General features: G+C 36.5%; 1 protein-coding gene across 2 annotated transcripts in view; it reads right to left on the bottom strand.

Moving 5' to 3' along the window:
• Positions 1 to 24,918, bottom strand: part of CACNA1D (calcium voltage-gated channel subunit alpha1 D) — a 138,458-nt gene that overhangs the window by 111,029 nt on the left and 2,511 nt on the right. For both annotated transcript variants that reach the window (XM_026046066.1, XM_026046065.1), the window contains exon 3: positions 22,393 to 22,498. In XM_026046066.1, the coding sequence (XP_025901851.1) occupies positions 22,393 to 22,498 (106 nt within the window). The remainder of the gene's footprint in view (positions 1 to 22,392; positions 22,499 to 24,918) is intronic.

Genomic DNA, 24,918 nt, shown 5'->3' with positions numbered 1-24,918 from the left:
TCTCCCGCCTTCGCTCTAGTTCAGCAGCCGCATTAGCRGCTCTCCTGCACACGGGCCCCGAGGTCAGTGTGTGTGTGCCTGTACACATCAGCTCGCAGGGCCCAAACTCATAGATCTGATAATGTTTCAGACAGGCTCCTCTTTACTTCCTAGTGAAAGATGTTCAGTTAAGACACCAAACTCAGTACCTGACTAAAGAGGATTGTCTTCTCTTAAGCCTACCTTTGATCGCTAGAACCACTCCTACAAGAAACATTACTGCCATTTTACAACTTAGAACTAATAGCTGAAAGTAATTACTGCACAGTAATATAAGATCAGAGTGCCTCCTGTAATTATAAATTAGTATTTCAATTAGAATTAAGGATTTTGACCTATTTTCTTCCCAAATACATTCCTGAAATAATAGCAGAGCAGTGAAGGAATGTTTTTAGTTTTCTGTTGAACGACTTAAACATCCATTATATTGGAAAGACAAAACAGACGCCAGTAACAAYTACACATTAAAGAAAAAATCAATTCCTTATGCTTTTAGGTAGAGAAGCATAAAATATTAATTTCTGGTAGTGTATGCCTGAGTAACRGTTCCATGATACAAGAACTATTTTTCCTCCAGAAGGACCAACAAAAAGTTACCTGGGGGGTACCCCTTTGCCGTACTATTTGCTACGGCTGCAGCTTTGCTAGGCCAGCACAGCAGCACTAACACAAGAGCAACAGTTGCCTACTTTCTCTGATCCCTCTGGCGACACGAGGGGCTGGACTCTGACAAACCACATCTCACCTTTGTTTCCTACCTGCTGTCTAACAGCTCTGATTGATGGCACTCAGTGCCTCAGAACTACTCCTCAGCTGCTCCTAGCTGTCAGCTTTGGTGTGATATAACCCTGCTGAACACAGACCATCCTTTCCAAGAGCCATCTTCCTGGAGAGGTGTTACGTAAAGCAGGAAATTATCCTGAGGAGCAAACAAGTTCAATTCGCCAAAACTGTGTGCCTTGTCCAACCTTTTTTGTATTTATATTCTTCTTAATCAGATCAAAAATAAATAGTAAAATCAACACCCAAATACATGAAAGAAAATTATAAACAATACTGTTTTTATAGTTAAACTCATACACCATAATGCAGGCAAGCATGACTCACRGTGTTAGAAACTAAAAAGCTTTACCCTGCTCTTCATTAAGTATACAATAAACTGTAAGACCATTACTGACCTAAACCTCTGACTTAATGTCAACAGACAGCAGATGCTCTAACACATTACTGGCAAAACATGCTGTTCTTTATGTTAGAAATGACAAATTTACCTTCTTCACATTCTGGCAGAAGATGCTTTGAATAATACCTACACGGTAAAAATGCGAGTGTGTAGATTGTCACAGACTTTTGTTAGATTAACTTGAAAATACTTATATTAAAATAGACAAACTTTTCTAACTGAAAACCAAATATATTGAATGGTGCAGAAATAAAGAAAAATAAACTCCCAAAAGCAGACTTGAATTCACTCCATTGCATATATTCATGGCAAGATACTTTCTTACTACAGGATAATACAACTGTACCACTCTTTTGCAGTTAAGTGAATCATCTGTTTACATCTATACCCTGAAAAAGCAGCATAATAATTTTTTTCTCCACATGATAAAGTACTTATGTGTTTTTTCCAAAGCCAAAATCAGATATAATTCTAGAATTGCTGCATGTAAGTCAACATTGGTATTACATTACATTACATGTATTACATTACATTACAGAAGAATTTGGCATCATGTTACTTCATGCCTTGTATAGCATTAAAGTACCATCTGCGTGCTTAACAAATTGATAATAATGTTTCATTACCAAATGTTGCATGCTCGTGTATATATTAAACCTTCTACACCGCATATGCACTGAGGCATTAAAAAAAAAAGAGACATTAATTCTGAATTACCTCAACTAGTACAATTAACGTCTTAAGTCATGTGCTAATACAAGTACCATTTATCTGTAAAACAGAAGTGGTCTACAAATGGCAATAAAAAACCCAGAAGTTTCCATTCCCATAATATATTTTCTTTGAATTCTGATGCTGAAAATTGCACCCTTCCACATATTTTAAGCGCACAGATACTGTCATAAATGTGTTGAAAGAATAACCTCTACAGACCTCAAACAGTCCATGAGACTCTCACGCCAGTCCCTTTCTCAGGGGCTTCTGCCTGCTTTCCTCCTTGCTGCTCTGCAGTAAGAGAAAGTGGCACCTCTGCCACCTCCCCTGCACTCCCAATCTACATAAAAGGAGGGGGATTCTGGTTGCATACCTCACAGAGAGGAAACCTGGTCATGTTGTTATGGATTATTTGTCAAATTTAGATGTGAAACTGTGGGCAGACATCCTCTTCTGGATTCAGTCGTACAGCAGAAAGGAGTACCSCACTCAGTCTATTCTTAGCTGCTCATCACTGCTTAGTTTGGGGGAAAAAATGAGCCTTATTGTTTAAACTGTTTAGTTCACACATTTGATTGAAACATTAAGGTTAGGAACCAGAGAAACTTTAGTTCAGCTGGAAGGTAGAGCACAACAGCCATGAGAATCTCAGTTCAAAAACACACAAAAAAAAATCAGAAGCGGTAGAAAAAGCAAAAAGAACAGAGAAATAAGACAAAAAAAGTATATAAACAAGTAATCAAGATAAAAGAACAACAACCAACGTCATGGATGACATTTGCTTATTTGTTCATTTAATAACCTTTAAAAGGAGTCTAAAATAATAACAAGAAATTCAGAAAAGTACGTAACAAAATACATCTTCAAGCTACTATTATCTAATCAATGTTTAAAATCTTCTTGAGCCAGATAATGATCATCTAAATTACACTGTGAGCAGTAACTGAAACAAATACGCTCCTTAAACTCCATCAGGTAAGTCAGATAAATGGTTGCTACATTCAGCTTTGTTACATATTTAGGTACTAACCACACCTATTTAATATACTCAAAAGTTAGTGCAGATCTTCAATCAATCATACAACCAWTTTTAGAATAAATACTAAAATATGAAAATAACTGCTTTGTAGACTTCCAGTCATAAGCTTCCCTTTGCTAAAAGCTAAACTTTGTATTAAATCAAGCTTATTACCGCCTTATTTTTCTATATGTTATCAGTCCTTAAAATTGGAAGATTATAGTTTCAATGTATCATTTTTGGTGAATAGCTTGCTATAAAACAACAGATAAAGCAAAAAAATCCATATTGATACAGTCAATTAGATGTGATACTATCAAAAGGGTGTAACTTTAGAAGAAAATTACCGAAGACAATCACGAATTAAACATAAGGATCTTGATTTGGTATAATTTAACATTTAGCAGGTTTTACCACTGCAAAACAGACATCAAGCTATAGAACACTCATTCAGAAACTATGCAGAAATCTGGACCCAAGCATTGTCACAGGAAATTAAATCTAAAAAATTTTCTGGTCCAAAGAAAAAGCTTCTATAATTTCAAGTAATTTATTTTTATATTCACTACATTTTGTAATGGATATGACCTTGAAACTAATTCCATGCAAAGCATCCACTGAGGTGTTTATATTCTTCCACCACCACTTCAACCAAAACCGGATTAATATAAGGAGTTGAGTTGTAAGTTCACCGTGCAACATGTTTACAAGATGCTGATGTGGGATAAGACGACTTCATCATTGCTGAGTAAAATACCAGAAAAACTGCTGGATCATCCTTCCAGAAGTACTTAGTAGACTAATAACAGATAAGATTAATGCTAATGAGACACACAAAATCTTCTACATTCTGATGAAAGGATAGACAACAAGGCAGGATTTTTTCTCAGCATGAAAGAGCTCTTTCTTTAATGATTTTTGAAGTATTTATCAGCAATGAAAGCAACCTGATGCATTCCTATGGCAGCTATCTCAAGATAAAAATTAAAGTTACAGCTAACTAACAAACTATATGAAAAGGTTCTTCTAATCAATCAGACAACTTTTACAGTCAACCTTCAACACAAAACAGGTCTTTTATTTTTCAAAAATAGGAAGTTGTGCTACATAAAAATTATGGTAACACCTTCCCCTCTGATTTATATTTTGGAGGAAAACAGAAAATACAAAAATATGGGTTAAAAAGACAGAACTACTATAAAATACACTAGTTTATAAAGACTAGAAAAGATTCACGGGTTCCATAATGCATTTTCCTTTTTTTCTAGTAACTTTATAACTTGTAGTGGACATGAGAGAGATCATATAGCATTCTGCTGCACAGTGCACATAGCTTTATTAAAATTGTTCATTGTTTCCAGGAATGAAATAATCATTTCATATGGTCAGTACCAACATAGCAGGGCAACACCCATATTTTCCTTAAGTACTACTTGGTGCCTGAGCCCCTTTGCCTTATCTCTATATCATGAGCTTAGCAGGTAAGTGTGCAAGGCAYAACAGATGCATAGCCAGGAATCCCTTTTCCCATTATATGCCCAGGATTTAGCTAGTGTAGAAGATTGAACAATGAACAGATGGTCTCACGTGCCCTGGACATTGGACATCTTTCCTGAACAGATTCAAACACTGGGTGCTGCAAGGGCCACTGGATTCTGTGGGCATTCTGCGTGCAAGCTTTCTTCCCAACTATGGCATGCCAGTGCAGAGCAAGAAGGGTCTAAATGCCAGCAATGGGGGTACACCAAAAAGAGTAAATTAGCTGAGGGGTTCCCAGTCTCACCTCCTAAAAGAGGCAGATTTAGAAAGACACAAGGCTTAGATAAGATAAATAATCAGATTCCTCACCGGTTCTGCTGGCCTTACACAAGCTATGTGGCTGCTTGAGAGCTTTGCTCTTACTTGGCTCCTTATTTAGTCATCTGTACTACTTAAAGCCAAAGAGCTTCCTTTACGAAGGCATAAAACCTACGATTCCTGGTTCAAAAACATCTCAACAGAAAAATGAATTCCTGTAACATAGATAACATTTTTCACTAAAGCAGGAGCTGCTCAAAAGATTTTTGTTTTWAAGTTCATAGAAGTATCTCCCAGCTAATTAGAAATATATTTTTAATAGTCAAGATTATGGCAAGAAATGGTGGGGAGGAAAGAGAAAAGCAAAATCCTGGCTATTCTCACAAAAGATAAAATAAATAAGAAGAGCAAGCAAACAAAGACTGTGTCAATGATGAAATTCCAAACTGAGGAAAAAAGATGGCAGAGAAAAGGACATGCATGGTTTTGTTATTGGTGGGGAGTGAATATATAAGAAGCTCATACTCAAATTGCCGAAGAGAACATATTTTTAATATTTACTTTTTGAAAGGCTTTGAAGTAATCAATTTTACAGATGAGAAGAGTTCTCTAGAATCATCTATCCCCTGCTTATTATTCATCTTCTCCATTTAGCAAGCTACCCCATTAAGATCATAAAGAGAATCTGCCTAACAGAAGAATTTGAGAATCAATAAATATTCCTTCTTACTGCCTAGCTTAAACAAAGTCAGGATAGCTAAAGAATGATATCAACAGCTTGAAAGGCTGTGGAAAGAGAAGTCCAAAGGGAATAATATGGATTAACTAACAGGGCAACTCATCTTTCCATGTCTTGGCTACACTTTCATCCATCAAGACCACTGCAGTCTTGAAGACACATAACATTTGGCCTGAAGGTCAGAAGGAGGACCCAATAATGAAGGTTGCTTCTCAGAAGCATTCCAGCTTCCAGAACAGTGTCCCTAGTAGCAAATTTTGCCTCAGAGTCACAAAAGCGCATCTGAAAAGTGCCTTTCAATGATTCATTTGGAAAGTTCTGTAGATCTTAGCCTCAGACATGCTTTGCTCAGGTTAACYGGTAAAGACTGAAGACAAGACATTGCCATGACCTCAGTTACAGGACTGGGGAAAAACTGCAACAGGTTCTTAAATTAAGGTTGAAATGCTGTTATTCAGGCACGCTATGGGATTCTGATCTTTTAGGAGCAAAGAGGGAGGTTATTTTCCTAAATAAAATAGAAACCAACAGTTTGGCACAAAGTAATTATAACTAAAATCTGTTTTCTACTGTTTAACTCCAATTTCTTATTTTCCCCTTATGTACTTGCACACTGACTACTTGATTAACTAATTTACCATTCATCTGTTAATGAAGATAGTATAAGGGGGCTGAAAACAACAGAACACTTCAGTTTCTTTTAACATTCTACTGTTAACCAATTTCAGTCCAACTGTGTTTTCCCTCCCACTTCAACTGGAAGCTTCTTTCAGTGTCTTCTAAAAAACAGAATATGTTATTAGCTTATTGCAAGTATGTCTCAACTGGATAATCAGGTAACAGAAAACAGTTCTTTAACCAAGGAAGAATACACTGTAATCAGTACTAAAGATAAAATTAGACTTGGAAAAAGAAAATAGAGAATGAATTACTTGTTAAATTGCATCCACCATACATTTTGATTCAGGGATGAAAGCTTCAATATTCTATATCTTACTTTATCGCTACTGGACAGCTGTATGAAGCTATTATGAACAATTTATGTTAGCATGACACAGAATATGTTTCAGTAAGGAAACTATAATGATATTTCATAAATCTATAAAATACTTCYGTGAGAAATCCTGTAAGCATGACTTATATTACAGTCAGGAACAGTGTTCTGAACCATTGTTACATATGCATACGTGTATTATACACACATATAGATGCATACACAAGAGCAATATCATTAGCAACAAGGTGTAGAAACTTGATTTGTATATCTGAAGGTAATCTCAGTACGCAAAAGTCATTACAAAAATTTGTTTAGGACCTACTTGCTTTACTCTCACCAATAAAATTACTCAAGTTTTACAGTGAAGTGATACCTTCAAAATATTTAATAGTGTGATATCTGATAAGAGGAAGAGTTAACAGTCCTAAATGTTTCATTAAACTACACACAAATTTTCTATTTATAGTATAGAAGAACCAAATAAGATACAAACATGGCTACTTCTATAACCAAAATGAACTTTTCTAGCTTCACCTTCTATTACACAAGAAATATTGCCGTACRCAGAAACTCTGGATGGACGGAAAGTTGTGGTATGCAAGAAGCTACTCTATTTTAAAATTTGGAAGAAAAAAATAATCAGGTCTCTACCTGCTGTTAGATTCAGTGTCTGACAGAGAAAATATTTTGACTAGTTTCAATATTAAGCTTTTAAATAACAGCAGAATACTCCAGTAACCTAGATATTGACTTGAAAAATACTAGGTCAGCATCACCCTGATATCACACACTATTTAGAACTGCCTCCGAGAGCCCGTTCTCAGGGAATCCAAATGGGATTGCGCCATGAATATGCTCTTCTTCCAAATATCACTACCAAGAAATAATTCTGTAGCAACAACCATGTTCTGACACTAAGGAAAACGGTGCTAAAACAGTGTTGCTACCACCATGACCAACTTCATTTGAGGGGCACATACAGAGAAAAAACACTTTACTTGACTTATTAATTATAATATTAAGATAGTTGCTAAAAATAACTTTCTGAATCTCTTCAGAAGCATAAATACTTTTCAAATTTCCACAAAAACAATATATGCAGACTAGAAATCAATAGCTCAGACAAAACACAACACTCCATTTTAAACTGATGTATGCAGAGTATTTTAAAATAAAAGCAAACGGAGCGCTTGATCCTGCCCTTTGGAAGGCCCATGTCCGTCCAAGCTGAAAAGGTCTCCAGTCACTGTGCACAATTAGGACAGCAGAATACACACCAGATGTAGCTCTCTAAACAAACCATTTCTAAGCATATCTTCRATTCTCCTTACAATTATTCCAAGCAATGAAGGACCAGGCAAACTGTGTAGTGTGCATTTTTCTGTGCGTTATCACATATACTAAAAAAATGGCTAGCAACTATGAACCAAAACATTTGATTTTTTTCATGATTCAAGTGTAGCATGTTTCAAATATATACTGTATCACGTCCTCAAGGAAATATCATCATGTTTATTAGTGGCATATATTGCAGCATCTACTTATTAGTGAAGTCAAGGAAACCACTCCCTCCTTTCAACGTATTTTGAACATAGTATTGAAATGATTGAAATTACACTACTATTATGCAAAGAACAACTGTACTAGTAAAACTCTATAATAAAGTCCAATTGTTTTGGTAGAGTTCAACTATGAGTGTAACATCTGGCCAGTCTGCAAATTAGAGAATGACTTCTCATTTATTTTTTAAGCATACATAGTTACTAACAGATTCCATTGTGCAAACTGATCAAAATTACATCTACTTAGATTTTTCCCCATTTCTTTCCTGCAACTTCARTGTAGCATATACTTGTCTATAGGCTTGAAAGGCGCCTGAAATCCTCAGCCTTTTGGAGAGCACAGCCTTTAACATTTTGCATTAAAGCAGTAATTATTTATCTGCCCACAGCAGCAGCTACAGATTCCTCAGCTTGTAGCCACAGACCTATGGGAGTCTATAGCCTCTATGTAAAGGATCAATTAATGATAACTAACCAAAACAGAGAAGCTACGTATTCTCTATACACAGCTCCAGATTACCACTGAAAAATCTGTAGAGTTTGGCAAATCAAAAAAAGCTAAAACATGTTGCAGAGGAGCCACCACCAGTAATTACTATGTTAGTATACATTTACATTAACTATGTAACATTTACATTAACTATCACACACTGCCAAGCAATCTAATAAGCACAAATACACATAAATCTGAAAACTGACATCAGATAGACTTAACTCTGCCTGTTTAAAATACTACTATATACAATTGTTGGGTAGCTAAGGGTAATAACCTTTCAGTCACTACATATAAAACTAAACAGTGAGAGCTGGAGCACCTCTCACAGCTGCCTTCTGTGAGATTCCACGAGGATTGTACCCATTTGCAGAGATGTGCAGCCCAAACTTCTCTCCCCAAGCTTTCCAGGAGGACCTTACTGCTCCTGCACTCYATCGCACATTTCATCTCCAAAAGAAAATTGAGTTGTTGCTTTTGATACAGTAAACTCTGTAGTAAACTCTTTATGGATTGATTTTCATGCATCTTCTCAGCTACATTTCTCTTTTTGTCATAACTTGTCACTAGAAATCAATGGAAATGCTTAATTTGAAGGTGATTGCACCCACTTTGCTAGAGGGTAGCAGTGAGGCATGCTCAGCAAGCAGCTCAGGCCCCTGGAGGTAGCTACTACTATTACGTGACAGGAGTTATTTCTTGATCTTTAACTATTTTGCAGCATATTGCAATACTCCATCATACTGTACACTGTACAGAATAGCACAGAACTGACTTACTGGAAAGGAAACTTTAGTAGTCTAGAATTATGTTACTTGCTGTGCTTTGTCAATAACAATATTTTAAAAATTCAGAAGCAGAGTATTCAATTCAGCTTACTGAGATGCCCAAATCTCAATAAGGGAAGTGCACTTGGGTTTACTTTACACAAGACAGGCAGTGCATGCGTTTTCTGAGGCCTGGGAAGGGTGTCAGAAGCACTGAGAGTGCTTCTCTTGGTGCTTCTACAGGGAGTGCACRGAAGGGAGGAATACTAAGCAGAACTGGATCTTATGCAGCAGTGCCAGAGATAAGTCAGTCTGGGACTTCAAAGGAAGGACAAGAACCCTCCGAGTCCAGATCCAGACCAAATCCCTTTATCTAACCCTGCTTAGAAGCTGAAGTGCATGTATATTGAAGATGGAAGGGAAGAGTTAACCAGATGAAACAAAGTACTCACAACATCCGTAGTGCTGCAAAATGACGGACTATAAAGTTCTTCTCCTGATTTGAAAAATGGTCAGCAGTTGAATTATAGAAAGCCAAGTTCAATTTACCATGTCCACATCTTAGGCTTGACTTGAAAAAGTACGATCTCTTGGGACTCTACAACCTTTTCAATTTTCTTTTTTATTTTTTTTTTAAGTACTATAGCATTTAATTAATTACAACCTTTTCATTTTTTTGAAAAGCAATTCCACTACCARCTAAAAAAAGTGAATATAATATTCACGATTGGCATAAAAGTAAGACTGAGAAAGAGTTTGTAATGTTTCAATTCCTTGCTAGAATTCACAGCTTTGTAGGCTCTCTCCTGAAATGTCCCYCCATTGTCTGAGCACAGTAAACTCACCACTTTTTACTCGTGATTACTCCTCCCAAGCTTAAGAGGAGGATGGAAAGGAAAGGAAAACTTAAGTTCTTATATCCTAAGATTTTTCTTCAAAACGCCTATTCTCCACATGCTAAAAAAGGGTCTTATATAGAAACAGCTGCTCTTCCATGCGGAGTTGGAGCGAGCGCTGGGTTGCGGTACCTGGCATGCTGCTCGTTAACAGAGGAAATTCCTCCTCAGGACAAAGRGGAATCTACGAATCGGCCCCTGAACCAACATGCTTCAGCTTCCTGGGCATCACTGATGTCTCTAATAAGGCAATCAAGAGAAATATCAGCACAGCACTCTAATTAAGGAGAGTATCAATATGTAGACTGATTACAGTGAGACATTCAAGGCCTCTAAATTTTGTGATATCTAACGAGGTTCCTCACTAATCCATATCCACCTTAAGAGGGTTAACTCACAGCCTAACAGATGAGCTCCCATTACTTACCAAGGAGGAAAAAAAAAAAAAAAAAAAAAAAGCATTATTACAGTGGAAACATCAGCTTGGAGGCCCACTCGCAGCTTTCTCCTCATGATACACTGGTGAGTGGGTGTCACAGCAGATCCAAGGCTGCAGTAGCATTTACAATCCTTCCTCAAGATGGAAAAGTGAAATAAGTAAGCAGGTATGTGGCAAGGAATATAAATACCTGGCCTAATCTGCTCCAGCTTTGTTTGCTAGGGTTTTATTTTGTGATTATTGTGTAATTACAGGATAGAAAATAAACATCAAGCAAAACTTCAAAATACAAAACTAGAAAAAGATGAAAAATCTAATATAAAATTTTACAAATATGCTATAAAATGGCTATTTTCACTTACATTTTTAATAGCTTCTCTCCTTTAAACATCATGGTTTGGTTTTAGACTTCCTTTTTCTCCCACATTCAGCAATAGCACTGCTCACACATTTATAGAAAAGCTTCATGATCTGCTCTCATAACTAAGATACATTTGTTTCAAGGCAAGACAGAACACAAATCTATCGTGCCTATGATCCAGGCTATGTAGCCCTTCACTGAACACCCATGAGTGTCAAGGCCTTAAAATCAGCTATACAACTTAACCCTATTCGCAATGGAACTGAACAAAGTACAATCAAGACAGAAACAAAAATAATGTAACATATTTATACTTTAGTTCAAAGACTGGATCATGATCATTCCAACTATTCATTTAAGCAAGTTTGCCTAACATTAAAAACACTGTCTTTGTGCAGTTATTGTTTCAAGCTAGCCTTTCCAGTTGTTGCTATTCTTTGACACCTGCTGAAACAGTCTCATTAATAATATAGACAATGGGGATTAAACACCCACATTAAGTCCCTCTGTGAACACTAATTCCAGTATTCAGTGTTATTTCACTTACTCTGCATTGCTTCAGGAGACAGTTTATCTAAACCATGCTTAATTGATTAGCTAACTTTCCCAAAAGTTCCCATGTTTAAAAAAAAAAATTCTTACATCTTTTGTTTCAAATTCATTTCCTATTCTGTATTTAATGCCTTACTTTTGTTCATACTGCTCCTTTACCTCAAAACAATTACTATTATAAGAATGAGAGTTTTAGCCACATAATTATTTGTTTGGTCCCCAGGCAGAAGTCCTTGCATGATCCCAGAATCTGCCCCAAGCAGCAGACAGGCAGAGATGCACACATAACTATGCAATGCCTCACTCCTCTTTTTTTGTTGAGGAAAGGTATATACTACGGTCCTGGGTCTGAGTGTTCATACAGCTATTTAAAACAATTATTTGGAGCTAATATGTATATAATGTTTGGATCAATAGTAGCATTGCTGCAAGGGTTTCTAAAAATACCACTGTCATCTGTGTGTCATGTGGTCATGCTGAAAAGGCCTTCTGTGGTACCATTCCCAACCAGCTGGACAGTTCACATGAGCATATTTGTGAGTGCTCTGAACATCAGGCTCCTTTCGCTACGTGCGGTTGCTGCCGACAGGGCCGTTGCCTGGGCCGGTTCACGGACGCGTCATCTGCTCGGGGAAGCCGCTGCACACCCCACAAATACCAAGGGGGCCTGTGCTGTTAACCCAGGCAGCACAAGATCCACACTAACATTTTCAGATACACAATACACCGTATGGAAGCTTGATGTATCTTCTGAGACATCTAACATTAACTCCCCCAAATTTCCTTTCCCACTGCTGTTTACCTAAATGTCACTGCTTTTGCTGTATCACTATGGGAACAGTGGCTGTTCCTTCTGTTCCTATATTGCGCCACTACCGATCATTTTTTTCTTCACCAAAATTTGCTGCCAAAACATGTTACGTTCTCAACCTTGAAATACAGCCTCTGACAACAAAATTAATGCTGATTTTTGGTGTTCACCAGAAAGTCAGCCAAATCATTTCCCATTAAAGAAAACACCAGAAACCATGTTTCGAAAAAACTCAGATTCCTTTACCATACTTATGTTCATATCTGAACATTTCAGTTTCCAAATTCTTATTCTTTTAATGTCCTTTTAGAGCAGAAAACTAACTTATATATGGGAAACTAAAATAACAAAAGATAAAAAGCCTGTCCAAGATCCCAAAACTGGGGGCAAAGTAGAYAGTTAAAGGTTCATTCCTCAATTTCTTAGCTAGCATCCTACCTACCTTCTCATATCCTTTCTGCAAAGGTACAAAAAAATTTATTTCCTTAATCAGCATAATTCAATGTTTCTGTTAAGAGGAGACAAGCAGTTCTATGAACATAGAAACTAATGAAGCCTCATCCCTGCAGACTGGCACTGCAAAGACTGACACTGATTAGCTTTGGCATGACACACAGGCTCCTGATATTGTCTTCTTTGGAGGAAAAGATAGAATAAGATAACATTTCTCTCCTCTGTCTATTCTCAAAAACATGCAAAAATAACTTCTACATCTTTTTTTTCCTCCTGCATTTGGTTGAAATGAGGCACTACAGAAATTACAGAGCACAAAGATACACATATACACRACCTGTGAATGCAATGGCTGGTGAGGGGAGGGGGGCTCATTTCTAATAAGAAATTCTTAAGATAATGACCTTAGCTACCTCACAGTTTGTGACCTATGTATTTTACATCCATATTGATTAACACTGTCATTTAGAGCCATACAGTCCTTAGGGAAAACATAGATGTGAGAGGCAGCTGACAGTCTTTTGCTACAGGAGACAGTCTTTAAAATTGTCACACGTCTGAAGACACGTGCTGACAGACTGGGCCTGGGCATGCTCAGCCACCTCTGCTCACCCCACGTTACCTCTGGGAATGTCAAACACACAAAGCTTCGGGGTTTGTGGCAAGGCCTACTCCTTGTGTAAGCACACAGGTAATAGACGTGTCTAGTCTTAACATGGGCTCACGCCAAGACAGCCTTGAAATGCAAATGCAGGACTGAGTCACTGGACAGGGAAACAATATGGATAGCCCCTGGTAAAAGTGGTTTTGGAGAATATCAGTTTGATTTAATATTTTTTCATTATAAGACAAAGCTGTGTAATATTATGATCACTATTCAGCATTCTTTTTTTTTAATGAATTTTAAGGATCAGGTAGCATAGAACTTGAGTGCATCTTCTAGACGAGATGACAAAAGTAAACAGACTGTCCAGAAGCTACCTAAAATATCCAACATCAATCACATCCCAAGGCATTAGAGAAAATTGTTAAGCACCATTCAGTTTGGTAGTAGAACGCAGAGGAACTTCCTATTCTGGACCAAGCCTCAAGAGCTGTGATAGCTGATGCTCTTCTAATGCTCTTCTAAGGGAGACAGCGAGCTGCACTGCACGACAYGCCAGATACAGGGTTTAACAACTGAAAATATTCTTCTTGGCTCCAGCAGTCACACAAACTGCAGGGAGCATCACAGAACATTACACCTTTGAGCTACAGTTCAGTTAAATATTGTATTTTTATTATTAAATTTCTTTTTTTAAAGTTGTTAGTGTCAAGATAGTTCAAGAGTTGCCTACTTTTAACGCAAAATCTATGTAATTTGGTGGGTTCTTTTCTCTCTGACTTTGCTATAGCAAGAAATGATTTAACGAGAAATAAAATCTACCAGAATTTAGAATSATTATAAGATCAAAATAATATATAATTAAACATAAAATAACTGATTTTACACCACCCATCATCTGCGTGTGTTTCAAAAATATGTAATACTACCATATAAATCCATCACAGTGAAAACAGCACTAACAAGATGTCCAGTAAACATAATACAGCTTTGGGGTATTTGCTCTTCAGTTCCGTGGAAAGACTGTATTTTTCTGATTAGCCRAGTGGCAGAAGATGCCATCTTCCTGGAGGCTGCAGCAGCACTGGAGAGCGACTCCAGCCTCTGTGAGCCAATCCTTTCGGCAACTGAGCCAGAAAAATACAATTAATAAACTACTGAAGCTTATTAATACAGATTCCTTATGTTTATGTTGTTACATTTAGAAGATCTTTCCTGCCTTTATGCCCTACAAAAGGAACTGACCCTATATGCTGCTTTGTGTCATTGTTTCTTCTGCAAAACTCTACTGAAACTAAATATGACAGTTCACTATGATATATTTAAGCTGTTAAGTCAGATAAAATATGATATGCCACTTTTTCTTTTAGTCAGGAAGTTATAGCTAGGAAGCAATTGGTCAAATTAATCTTTGGGTTTAACTACTATCCCAAACTAAAACATACCAAATGTTAGTTTCTTCAAAAACATTCAATAAAAACATACTTCTGGAAAGATTCAATTCTGGGCTTTTGCACTGGTGTAAGCCTTTCTGCTGTGTTCATGAACCCTAGTAACAACCATTTATCGTGTGATTTACTGTACTACCAAATTTAAGGATTCTGATCTTTGACAATGTCCACATTCTAAAACTTCTAGAAGTTTTCCAACTTTAATGTAGTTCTTCATCTAAATGAAAAGTGACTGTCGTGAAAACAGCTATTTCAGGGCAACAGTGGAATCAGACTGCCCAAAATTTAGCCATACATTCCCAGCCTTGTCGCATTAGCAGAATATCTTTAATATTAAAAATTAAATTAAAAAAAAAAATCAGACAAATCAGTTTGCTCAATCCACTTACCATTTCGCATTTTTATATTGCTATCAATCTACAGGAGTATCTTGAATACTACTTACCAACACTGACTAGAAAAATAACATATGGTGGCCAGCTGTATTGATTTTTTTACTAAAAAAGTTCTTCTCATAACTAAATTGAGCTAAAGCATGTCTTGATTAAAATTTTGATTTGAAATACTGAAAAAAAAATCAGGATTTGAGAAGAATTTGCAATATTATAATAGGACTATTTAATGAAGGAATTGTTCAGAATGGATTTTTTTTTCATCACTGAAGTAGAAAACAGAAACAACAAYAACTATGCTACTAATTATTACTGCTACCAAGTGAATTTTATAGGAGTTGGGACTAAGGGAGGATATTTTAGTTATAAATCATTGAATAAAGTTTGTATGTCAAAATATCATGGAAAAAACAAGAAGGACTAATATCTAAAAGTTAGACTATCCTAATTAACACTCTCCCACTATCTTTACATTGATGTTTAACCTTTCTTCAGGTACCTGTCCTTCCAGATGACCCAGCATGAGAGAGAAATTCTGCAGCATGGTATTAGGATAAACAAATTTGAATTATTGCAAAATGAGTAGTGAACCAAGTCACACATTCAACAAAGCATCCTCAAAAACAGTTTGTCATTAAACCTTACCAGATCAGAAAACATTTTAGATGTCAGCAGCCGCATAATGAGCCCTTTGAAGTAACCAGGAACTGCCTTTTCAAAAAACACAGAACTGTTTTGTTTCYACTCAAATGAATTAAGTGAACAAGCCCTTGATCAACATCTTCAAAAGTCATGGATACCCACTCCAAGATTTCAAGACACAGGACTTTCACATACAGACAGAAATCAAAAACCAGTTTCCACTGCATAATACACTTCATGAAAGAAACAAGTTATAAAAAGATAAGCCTACTCAGAACAACCCGATGTTTCAAACAGGTTTCATACAGCAAATTCTACTAATCTTTTTGGCAATCCAATTCTGTTATAGAACAGATAAATGACCATGCATACGAATTTTCCATTTTATTTTTGAATTTGTGAGCAAACCCTTTTTCAAGCATCGGGACCGTTCTCAAGAAATAATATCTGCATATTTATATTTTCTCAAATTTTCATACATTAATATTTCAGTAAAACTGTAATTCACATTGTTTACCTTTATTCAGTAAACTGGTTTTATAAACTAGGATTGTTCGTATATTTCATAGCATTTAAGCCTCARCTTGTACTCTCACTATTACAAGAGTTTGTATGAAAAGTACAGAGTTCTCCCACTCATCTTGAATGTTCACTTTTTAACTTGAATGACAACAATCTGAATGTCAGCATCAAACTACTTTCCCACCAACCATTCAACTGATAATATAACTAACAAGAGCATTTGGACAGGCCTATACTTTAAAATATTTGTGTCATAGTTTTATCAATTGGCAAAGTAAAAAGAGGTAAAAATAAAAAACAAATAACCTATAACTCAAAATAGCAAAAATAAACAAAAAATAGTATACACTTTTGGGGGAAACTGATTTTAGACTAAATAGAAAGAGAACTCTTTTTGTGGTATCTGCTGTATCTCCCTAGGCAGTTTGCCAGTAAAGCACCAACAGCAAATCTTTTTAAGACGAAACAAGACCTTAGTAGGAATTCCTCATAGGAACAAGCTTGCAACTTGAACAAGGAAAAACATTTCCTTCTAAATGAAAATGATTAAGTACCTCTTTGTGTGGGGTCTTCTGCTCTGGACAGGAGGGAGAGGGAGAGGGCGAGGGCACACACACGAACTGAGCCAAGAAGAGTATTTTTGCAGTGCCATTACCCAAACGTGCCCAGCTAAATCAGGGAGCTTCTCTTCAATCCGTTGCTCTCAGGACTGCCATTTTTATCTCTGCTCAAGAAACTAAATCCTAATTAAACCTAATCAAAATAAGGTTTCATTCCCTAGGAGCAGATGTGGTCTAGGCTATAATTCAGATGAACTTCAGGACTAGTCCATGTTATTCCCAGCCATCTACGAACACAACTGACCCTCTGACCAGCTGAAAATTGTCAGCCATTTTGGTCATATATTTCTTCCAGAAATGTCCCTTTTCAAAGGCAAAAAAAAAAAAAAAAGAAATAAAATTTTCATTCAGCTCCAGAGGTAGAGTTGATATATAGCAATTCTTTTCATCGATAAAAATTGAGAACCAGCTGTTTTATGCTACTAGCACAGTGCAGAGCAGACACAGTGTGCCTAAAAACTGGATGCAGTACAAAGTAGATATAAAATGCTACCAACAATTTTCTTTTACTCTGCAGAAGYGTGCATTACATCAGGAAAGAAAAAGTAGGTTTATCTGATGCTGCAAGCTTCTAAAAACCATGATCTGCACTCATGAAATAAAAGCTATGCATAATAATTAGCTAATACATATTACTGGAAACTTTGGCCCTGTAGGAATATAAAAAATGGAATATGGAGATAGGATTGAGTATAGCATTATAATATTTTTTAATAATCTCCTTGCAGAAATGTCATCTATGAAGGAATTCTTGCAGCTGTGCAAAGGTTACTTGCTGATGCATACTGTCGCAGCTCATAACCATCAAACCACCTTACTGTTAATTTTTAGGAAAAAAAAAAAGTCAGGCTACTTCAAGAGTTAAACAGTTGCTTCATGTTTTTTAATGAGAAAATAGATGACAGGGTAATCTATATATGAAAAAAATAGAAACCAAAAATGATAAAAACTATCCCTCAAGAAATTTACATATGCACATAGACAAAAAGTCTCATGAGAGAATTCAAAGCCTGCTCATTTTCAAGGCTGCACGAGAAAGGACCGCTCCTATCACTTGATTTTTCTCAGCTAAACTACTGACATTCTCTCAGGCCCTTCTGACTAGTCATACACAGAGATATAAATACATTTTACTAATCTGAATCAATAGACAACACAAAATTGCTGTTGTACATCAAGTGCAATTAGATACCATATTTTAAGAGTTTTTTTCCCCTCCAGATTAAAATTATGTACATTTCCCCAGTCAAAGAATTAATGTATTACGATTACAAAGAGCAGTTAAGCAGTTGGCTAAATATATGAAACAGAATACTCATGTCTCCATCATGTTTTTCCATATGTAAAATGAAATATTTTCAGTAGAGTGCAAATTATCTTCCAACTTCCCTCAAAGCTCCMTTGGGTGAGGGAGCACCTATTACAGACACCAGGAGAGAGCGCTAACTAAGAACCAGAAGATGGAAAAATATCTGAACCATGATAAGTATTATTTAGACTGAAGCACATTCCAAGTGAGGGGTCAAACATCCAAGATCCCTAAACTCAAGAAGTAAACACAGCAAAGATACACTCATACATTTTCTAAAACACAGAACACGTTCAACAAGTGACTTAGACTCATTTAGCAAATGCTGTTACAGTTAATAACAGTATGCATCAATTTAACTAAGGCTCTACATAGAGGACTTCAATAACTAGGTGCAAGGTAGAAAACAAACCTTTTCAGCAGGTGTTTTAGTTAGTCATCTGGCCTTTCAGACTGAATGAGTCATGGGACTGCTAATGAGATAAGGATAGGAAGCCTGACACTTCCAGGTCACAAGTTCAACTTGATCTTCTCAGAGCCCTCTCCTGCCATGCCCTAGATTGCAGACAAAATTAACAGTCCTGGGACAGCCCTGGAGAGTGGGCTTTGCTATTGTTAAAGGCCACTGAAAGATCCACATAAACTTACTGAAAACAAGCAAAGAATACAAACAGGACCKTTCTGTGGCTGTATTCTTCACTATGGCTCTCCCAGCCGCAATTGGTTGGGAAAAGAGGTCATAAGAACAGAAGGCAGCCAGGTCATTGCACAGCAGGCAATGCGTACACCACCTTGTCACTGGCTCTATAAGCACATTTCCTAATGCAGAACCCACTCTTGAGGCAAATGCCCCACTGATAACTCAGAAACAAGGCTGAAAAACCCTGGTAGCTGGTTCACAGAATCATTATTGAGGTCAAGCTCTTTATGAARATGACTCCGCATTTGCCAGTTCACTGTAATTCATCCAAGTCCCTAAAACCACACAGGCTTTCAACCTCTCCTCAAGTGGAGCCTCACCAATGACAGCCTTTGTAGTCTGGCTACAGGAGATGCAATGCACACAAAGTACACACAAGTCAAACTTCAATAGTCCATTTTTCAGGGAATCAGCAGAGATGGCTTCTTACTGCTGATTTACTTTTTTTAAAAAAGAATAACCAAAGGAGTATTGCTCATGGCAAGTCTTGTGCCAGTCTGCTTATACATTGCAAAGAAGTCCAGCACTAGTCAGAGAAGCACATAAAAGACAGAACACACCATAGTACAACAGGATAATAGAGAAAAAGAAATTGAGGTGGGAGAGTGAGATGGAGTAAAGCATGCTGCAGAAGAGGACAAACGGAGGAGTAAACACAGAGGGAAGGCAGAGGGCAGAGCCAAAAAATAACAAGAAAAGAAAGAAAGGAGTGGGAAGTTAAAGACGACAAAAGACATGAAAAGAAATAATATAACACAGATGGGAACAAAAAAAAAAAAAAAAAGATAGAAAAGACAGAAACAGAAAGAAGATATATACAGGAAACCTACCCTGCCAGTAACTGCTTTTTATCAAGCTTGGACAGGAGACACTGCCAGAAGTAAAGCTGAATCAAGCACAGGAAAGTTTAGATCACCTGAAACATCTGAAAGGCTGAGGAAAAACTACTTGGATAGTTGAGTATACATTAAAGTCAATATTAATCTCAAAACATACAGTCCAGTTCTCCTGTTATAGGGCAGAAATAGCTTCCTTAGAACAACAACAGTTTCATTATGTACTGGCAGAAGAACCAGGACCACCAGTTGCTATCCTATCACAAAGTGTCTGTTCTCTTTTTTTCACTAGCCAGAAAGAACTGGCTAGTTCTTGGCTAGAAGATTTTCAAAGAGTACAGCTGCATACATCAAAGCAAGAGACTGCTATCCTACCAAACCAGCGAGAGCTGACTCTAGTCTGCTGAATCTAGAATGATATRAAGCAATCTTACCTTGTTTCCTTAAAAGTTATCAAAAATATCTCAGATTGCACTGCTGGCCACACCACAAAATTCTCAATAGTCACACCTCACAATTCAGCAAAAAGAGAGATCAACATAGAAAACAGRAAGTTTTACACAAAGCATAAGACACCCAAGTCTTACAATTTATCTGTATTGTCATTTTTCTGAAAACAGTCTACTGTTCCAACAACAATGGTGCAGAGCCTTCTCACAGACATCTAAGATATGCTACRCCAAAACTGACTCAGAGCCAGGATCAACAGATACCCGAGATACGGCCTATTTTCARAAGTACATTAATACGCAAAGATTTGATTTTAATTTAAAATAGATATATCTGTTTCTTAAAATGTCCATTATATTTTTTGTTAATTTATCATAAAACTTACCTTACTAATACGACCACCGCAGTGTATAACTCACTGTTGATTATACAAACTGGCAATATGTTCTCATCATTGAAACACTCAGGGGAGAGGAAAAGCAGGGCTCCCTGACAGCTCAGCCAGCAGCTAAGTGATATTTGGACTGTGTTTCACTAAGCTATAGGCAAAGACATTCAGAACTTGCATCTTAGATTTCCCTTACAAGTCTCAAGCATCATCATACAGAAACTGCCTTCTAACAGACCACCAAAGAGGAACACCTATTCTGCATACCAGAAAAGCTTTTGTGGTTCCTACATAACGAGGAAGGGAGGGCACAAGAGACAGAATATTCCTGCACTCCTCTCTCTACAGCCCACAAAGCACTAAATGATAGCAGTGCTGCAATCCACATCAGGTCAATGGATGCCTGTGGCCAGAGAAGAATGGCTAAAGAAAAGGCTGCGGGGTTGACGGAAAGAGAGGCAGCCATCTCATTTCCCTCAGCTTTTTAATTGGTTTTAACAATTGTCCTCTATTAAGACCAGCCTGGATGGCAGAAGGCTAATGGAATATAAGCACGTCTACAAGTAGGGCACTAAAACCCTATCAAACTTTCTTTATAAGATTTAACCCTTAAGTGATATGATGTTTATTTTTGATTCTGTTTTTCAGACCAATAACAAAACTCTGAGCATTATTCAAAAGGAGTTTCAGCAACAAGAAGAGCCAACTACCACTCTCCAAAACTACCAGATTAGACACACAAGATGTCTACACATATTACCCTCCTTTTACTTAGTCTCAGTATCAATAAGTACACTGCAAAGATAAATTCTGTTCTTCTCACAAGCCGAATAAATCAAAATTTTATTCATTTTAAACAAGATGCGGATTCAAACCAGTGAGAGAATTTAAAAGGATAAGTTATAAACTTTATAAAGGTATAATACTTATAAATGTATATTTAGAGGCTTTCAAGACACTTTCTACTGAAACTGAATAAGAATCTCTTACTAAAAAAAAAAAAACATTTATTTCTGCTTAGAATCATCTGGCCACACTAGTTTAAAAAGAAGAGAAAAACATATACAGAAAAAGATGCGCACTTCTAAATGCTAACAGCTTGTAAAATTAGGTCAGAATATGAGACTTTGGCCTAAGAAATCTAATGCTAAAAACATTTCTTTCAACATGATTAGCCTCTGACACAAATAACTGTTTTACCCTTTTCATATAATGCTTTATGAAATTAGTTATTAGCGGATCTTGTCATAGACTGACAGCTATGGAGATTTGTGCCCTGAATTTCTCTGGAGAAAAGAGAGAGAAAGAGAGAGGAGAGGGAAAAAAAAAAAAAAAAAAAAGGAGGACTGTTGGTTGGCTAGAGGCTAGACAGCTGCATAACTTATTCTTCACACTGACCTGGATTATTCTGCCTTTTGCCAGCAATTTTTTGACCATAATTGTTTAATCTTGATAAACACATGACACAAGGAAGTATATATGAAAAGTGAAAAGGCAAAGCAATGGCTTCTTCTAAACACATATCTTCTCAAATCACTATATAAGCTTTTATTAAAATTATTACCCATTCCTCTTTATGCTTTCAAATACTAGCAGCTCATAACTTGATCATCAATAGCAAATATATACAGAGAATTAAAAAAAAAGACGCACTTACCAAATTATGATTAGTTGAATTAGAATCATCTTCTGGGAATGGGATGTAAACAGCTAAGGCCACACAATTGGCAAAAATAGACAGTAGTATAAATATGTCAAATGGTCTGGAAAATCCTGTTAAGGAATTCATCAGTTCTCAATACCTACACACTTTCAGATCATTTCTCTTTTCAGTTTCAAGATCCACAAAACAATTCTTACTTTTAAAATCATTTTTTCACAGATATCCATGACAAACACTCCTATATCATCCTTAGTTATATCACTACATTATATTATTTTCTACCATAATGACTTTTTCAATTACTTTTTTTTTCAGAAAGCAGGAAACTAATACTTTTGCTGCCTTAGAACACTCTATATTAAATTCTAGAGGCAAATTTAGTGAGACAGTCTTAATTCAGTATGCAGGTCATCAGGGTGTGTAAAGAATACTTATGGAACTCCTCTGTCCGCAGATGTTCATCTGTCTCATTACCATTAATGGAAATTATATGCTTGTTCAAAGGAGAAAAGCAGTTTCAGATCTAGTTCGTACAGGAAAGAACCCCAACAAAGGACAAGAACAATTCTCCTCAGTGACTGTTGGAGAAGAGTAAAATGCACAGAATTCTGAACCCCTCTTCCTGGCTTTGACTGCTGAACTCCTCAACAACTTTGTCTTGGCCAGAACAGATAAAAGCTGAGGTGTAAGAACTGTGGAAGAGAATATAATTACTGGCTCTGCAACCATGCARAWAAAATTCAGCTTCCCCCCCCCCCCCCCCCCCCCAAAAAAAAAAAAAAAAAGCTTTCAAAATTAATACTCATAAAGTTCACCTTCAGCTGATTATTAAATGAAATTAACACTTTCTCCAAAAAGAAGAACTAGTCTAAGCTATGATTTTTTTGACATTTTTCTCCTCAGTTTAACACGCAACCTTCACATATAACAGCCACATAACAGCTAATGTAACAGCTACATAAAAGACTGAGGAAAGAAGACTACATAAAAACTCCATTCCCTCAGAAGCCATCTACAACTGCTTTGTAGTCTACAAACTACAGTAATATGCCCCTTATATACTTGTAAATCCTGTTTGCTTTTACCACCAGTGCTGAGTTTATGTTCATTAAGGCCTATTAACATCAGTTGTTCTGTTGCATATAAGACAGAGTTAAAAAAAAATCTTAAACTGCAGTGTCCTCCTGAGAAATGAGCAAATAATATAAGATTGGCAAGTTTGTTTTATGACGTGGCGCTACTGTGACAAATTTTGCCCTGAGTTATTCCACTCTAAATTCACAGTAATTTCATTTTACTGACCTTAGCCAAGGAGAAGCCAATTTACTGAAATTAGTTGGACTTATACCAGTTTAAATGGGAACAAGATCTGTTTCACTGCCTTAAATTTGTAATTGAATTATGTTCAAAGAAATTTAAAAAACAAGCTTTTTATAAAAGAGTAACACTTGCTACTGCCAGATTGGGTGTTGTGTTTAAAGTAACAGCATCAGTTTTACCTTCAATAATCTCCTCTCTTGAGTGACTGCTTCCTATTAAAGTTACATCACCAAGACTAATAAGCAAACTTTTTTCTTCTCTTCCCTCAACAAAACTATATACTACAGTTACATTTTTTGAAAACTAAATAATACACCAAATCTACATGCTATTAGCTCTTCCAAAAGAAAACCTATATTCTTCCAACCTACACTGAACCAAAGTAAAAGCAATCTTTCCCCATCATACGTATCATGATGAATACATGCCAGTATATCTGATCTTCTATCTACAGATGCTCCTGTTTTCCAAATACATTTCACAGTAGATGTGCCATAGAAGTCAAGAAAAGGAATATATTTCAGATGCTCACATATACTTACAGTGAACCCCTCGCAATATCACTTTTGAAAGAGTTCTACATCACTTTCACCTGCCTTGATGGTACACACCAGATTGCCATATGGAATATTTGACAGGTTTGACATCTTAACACGCAACCTTTTAATGACAGGTCATTAAAAACTCTCTTGGATCCACTAACTAATTGTCTGAAAGGGCAATTAATGCAATAGAGAGATTTGCTAGTATAGTATATTGCAGAGAAGGGAAATACAGAAAAGAAAATCCACAGAGGAAGAAAAATTCAAAAAAGGCATTTGCAAGGTAGACGTATCAGACTGAAAAAGCAAAATGACTATTTTACGACTGTGAAATGAGTGAAAAAGAAAACTTTTTAAAAAGACAAACCTAGATTGTTCTCTAAAGACAAGAAAATAAAGTTCTGAATGTGAATTTCTCCAAGAAAAAAAAAGGAACAGTTATGAGCTGTCTTCAAGTTACTTACTTCAGTGATATGATAGTCTGTGTCATAGTGACACAGACTAAGAACCTATGGTTAACGGGAGCTTAAACAAAACTAACTAGGAGCAACATTAATGAGAGTTACTCACACACATGTAGGCAAACTAATATGTGTTTGCTGAAAAGAAATATTGTTAAGAAAATCTCCTTGATACATGTGGAAAACCCAAAAAAAAA

This window comes from Nothoprocta perdicaria, unplaced genomic scaffold (assembly GCF_003342845.1).
Source record: "Nothoprocta perdicaria isolate Ctin4 unplaced genomic scaffold, notPer1 scaffold_42, whole genome shotgun sequence".
Classification (NCBI taxonomy): Eukaryota; Metazoa; Chordata; class Aves; order Tinamiformes; family Tinamidae; genus Nothoprocta; species Nothoprocta perdicaria.
Note: the sequence above shows the minus strand (reverse complement) of the source record. Positions and strands in the feature narration are given on the sequence as shown.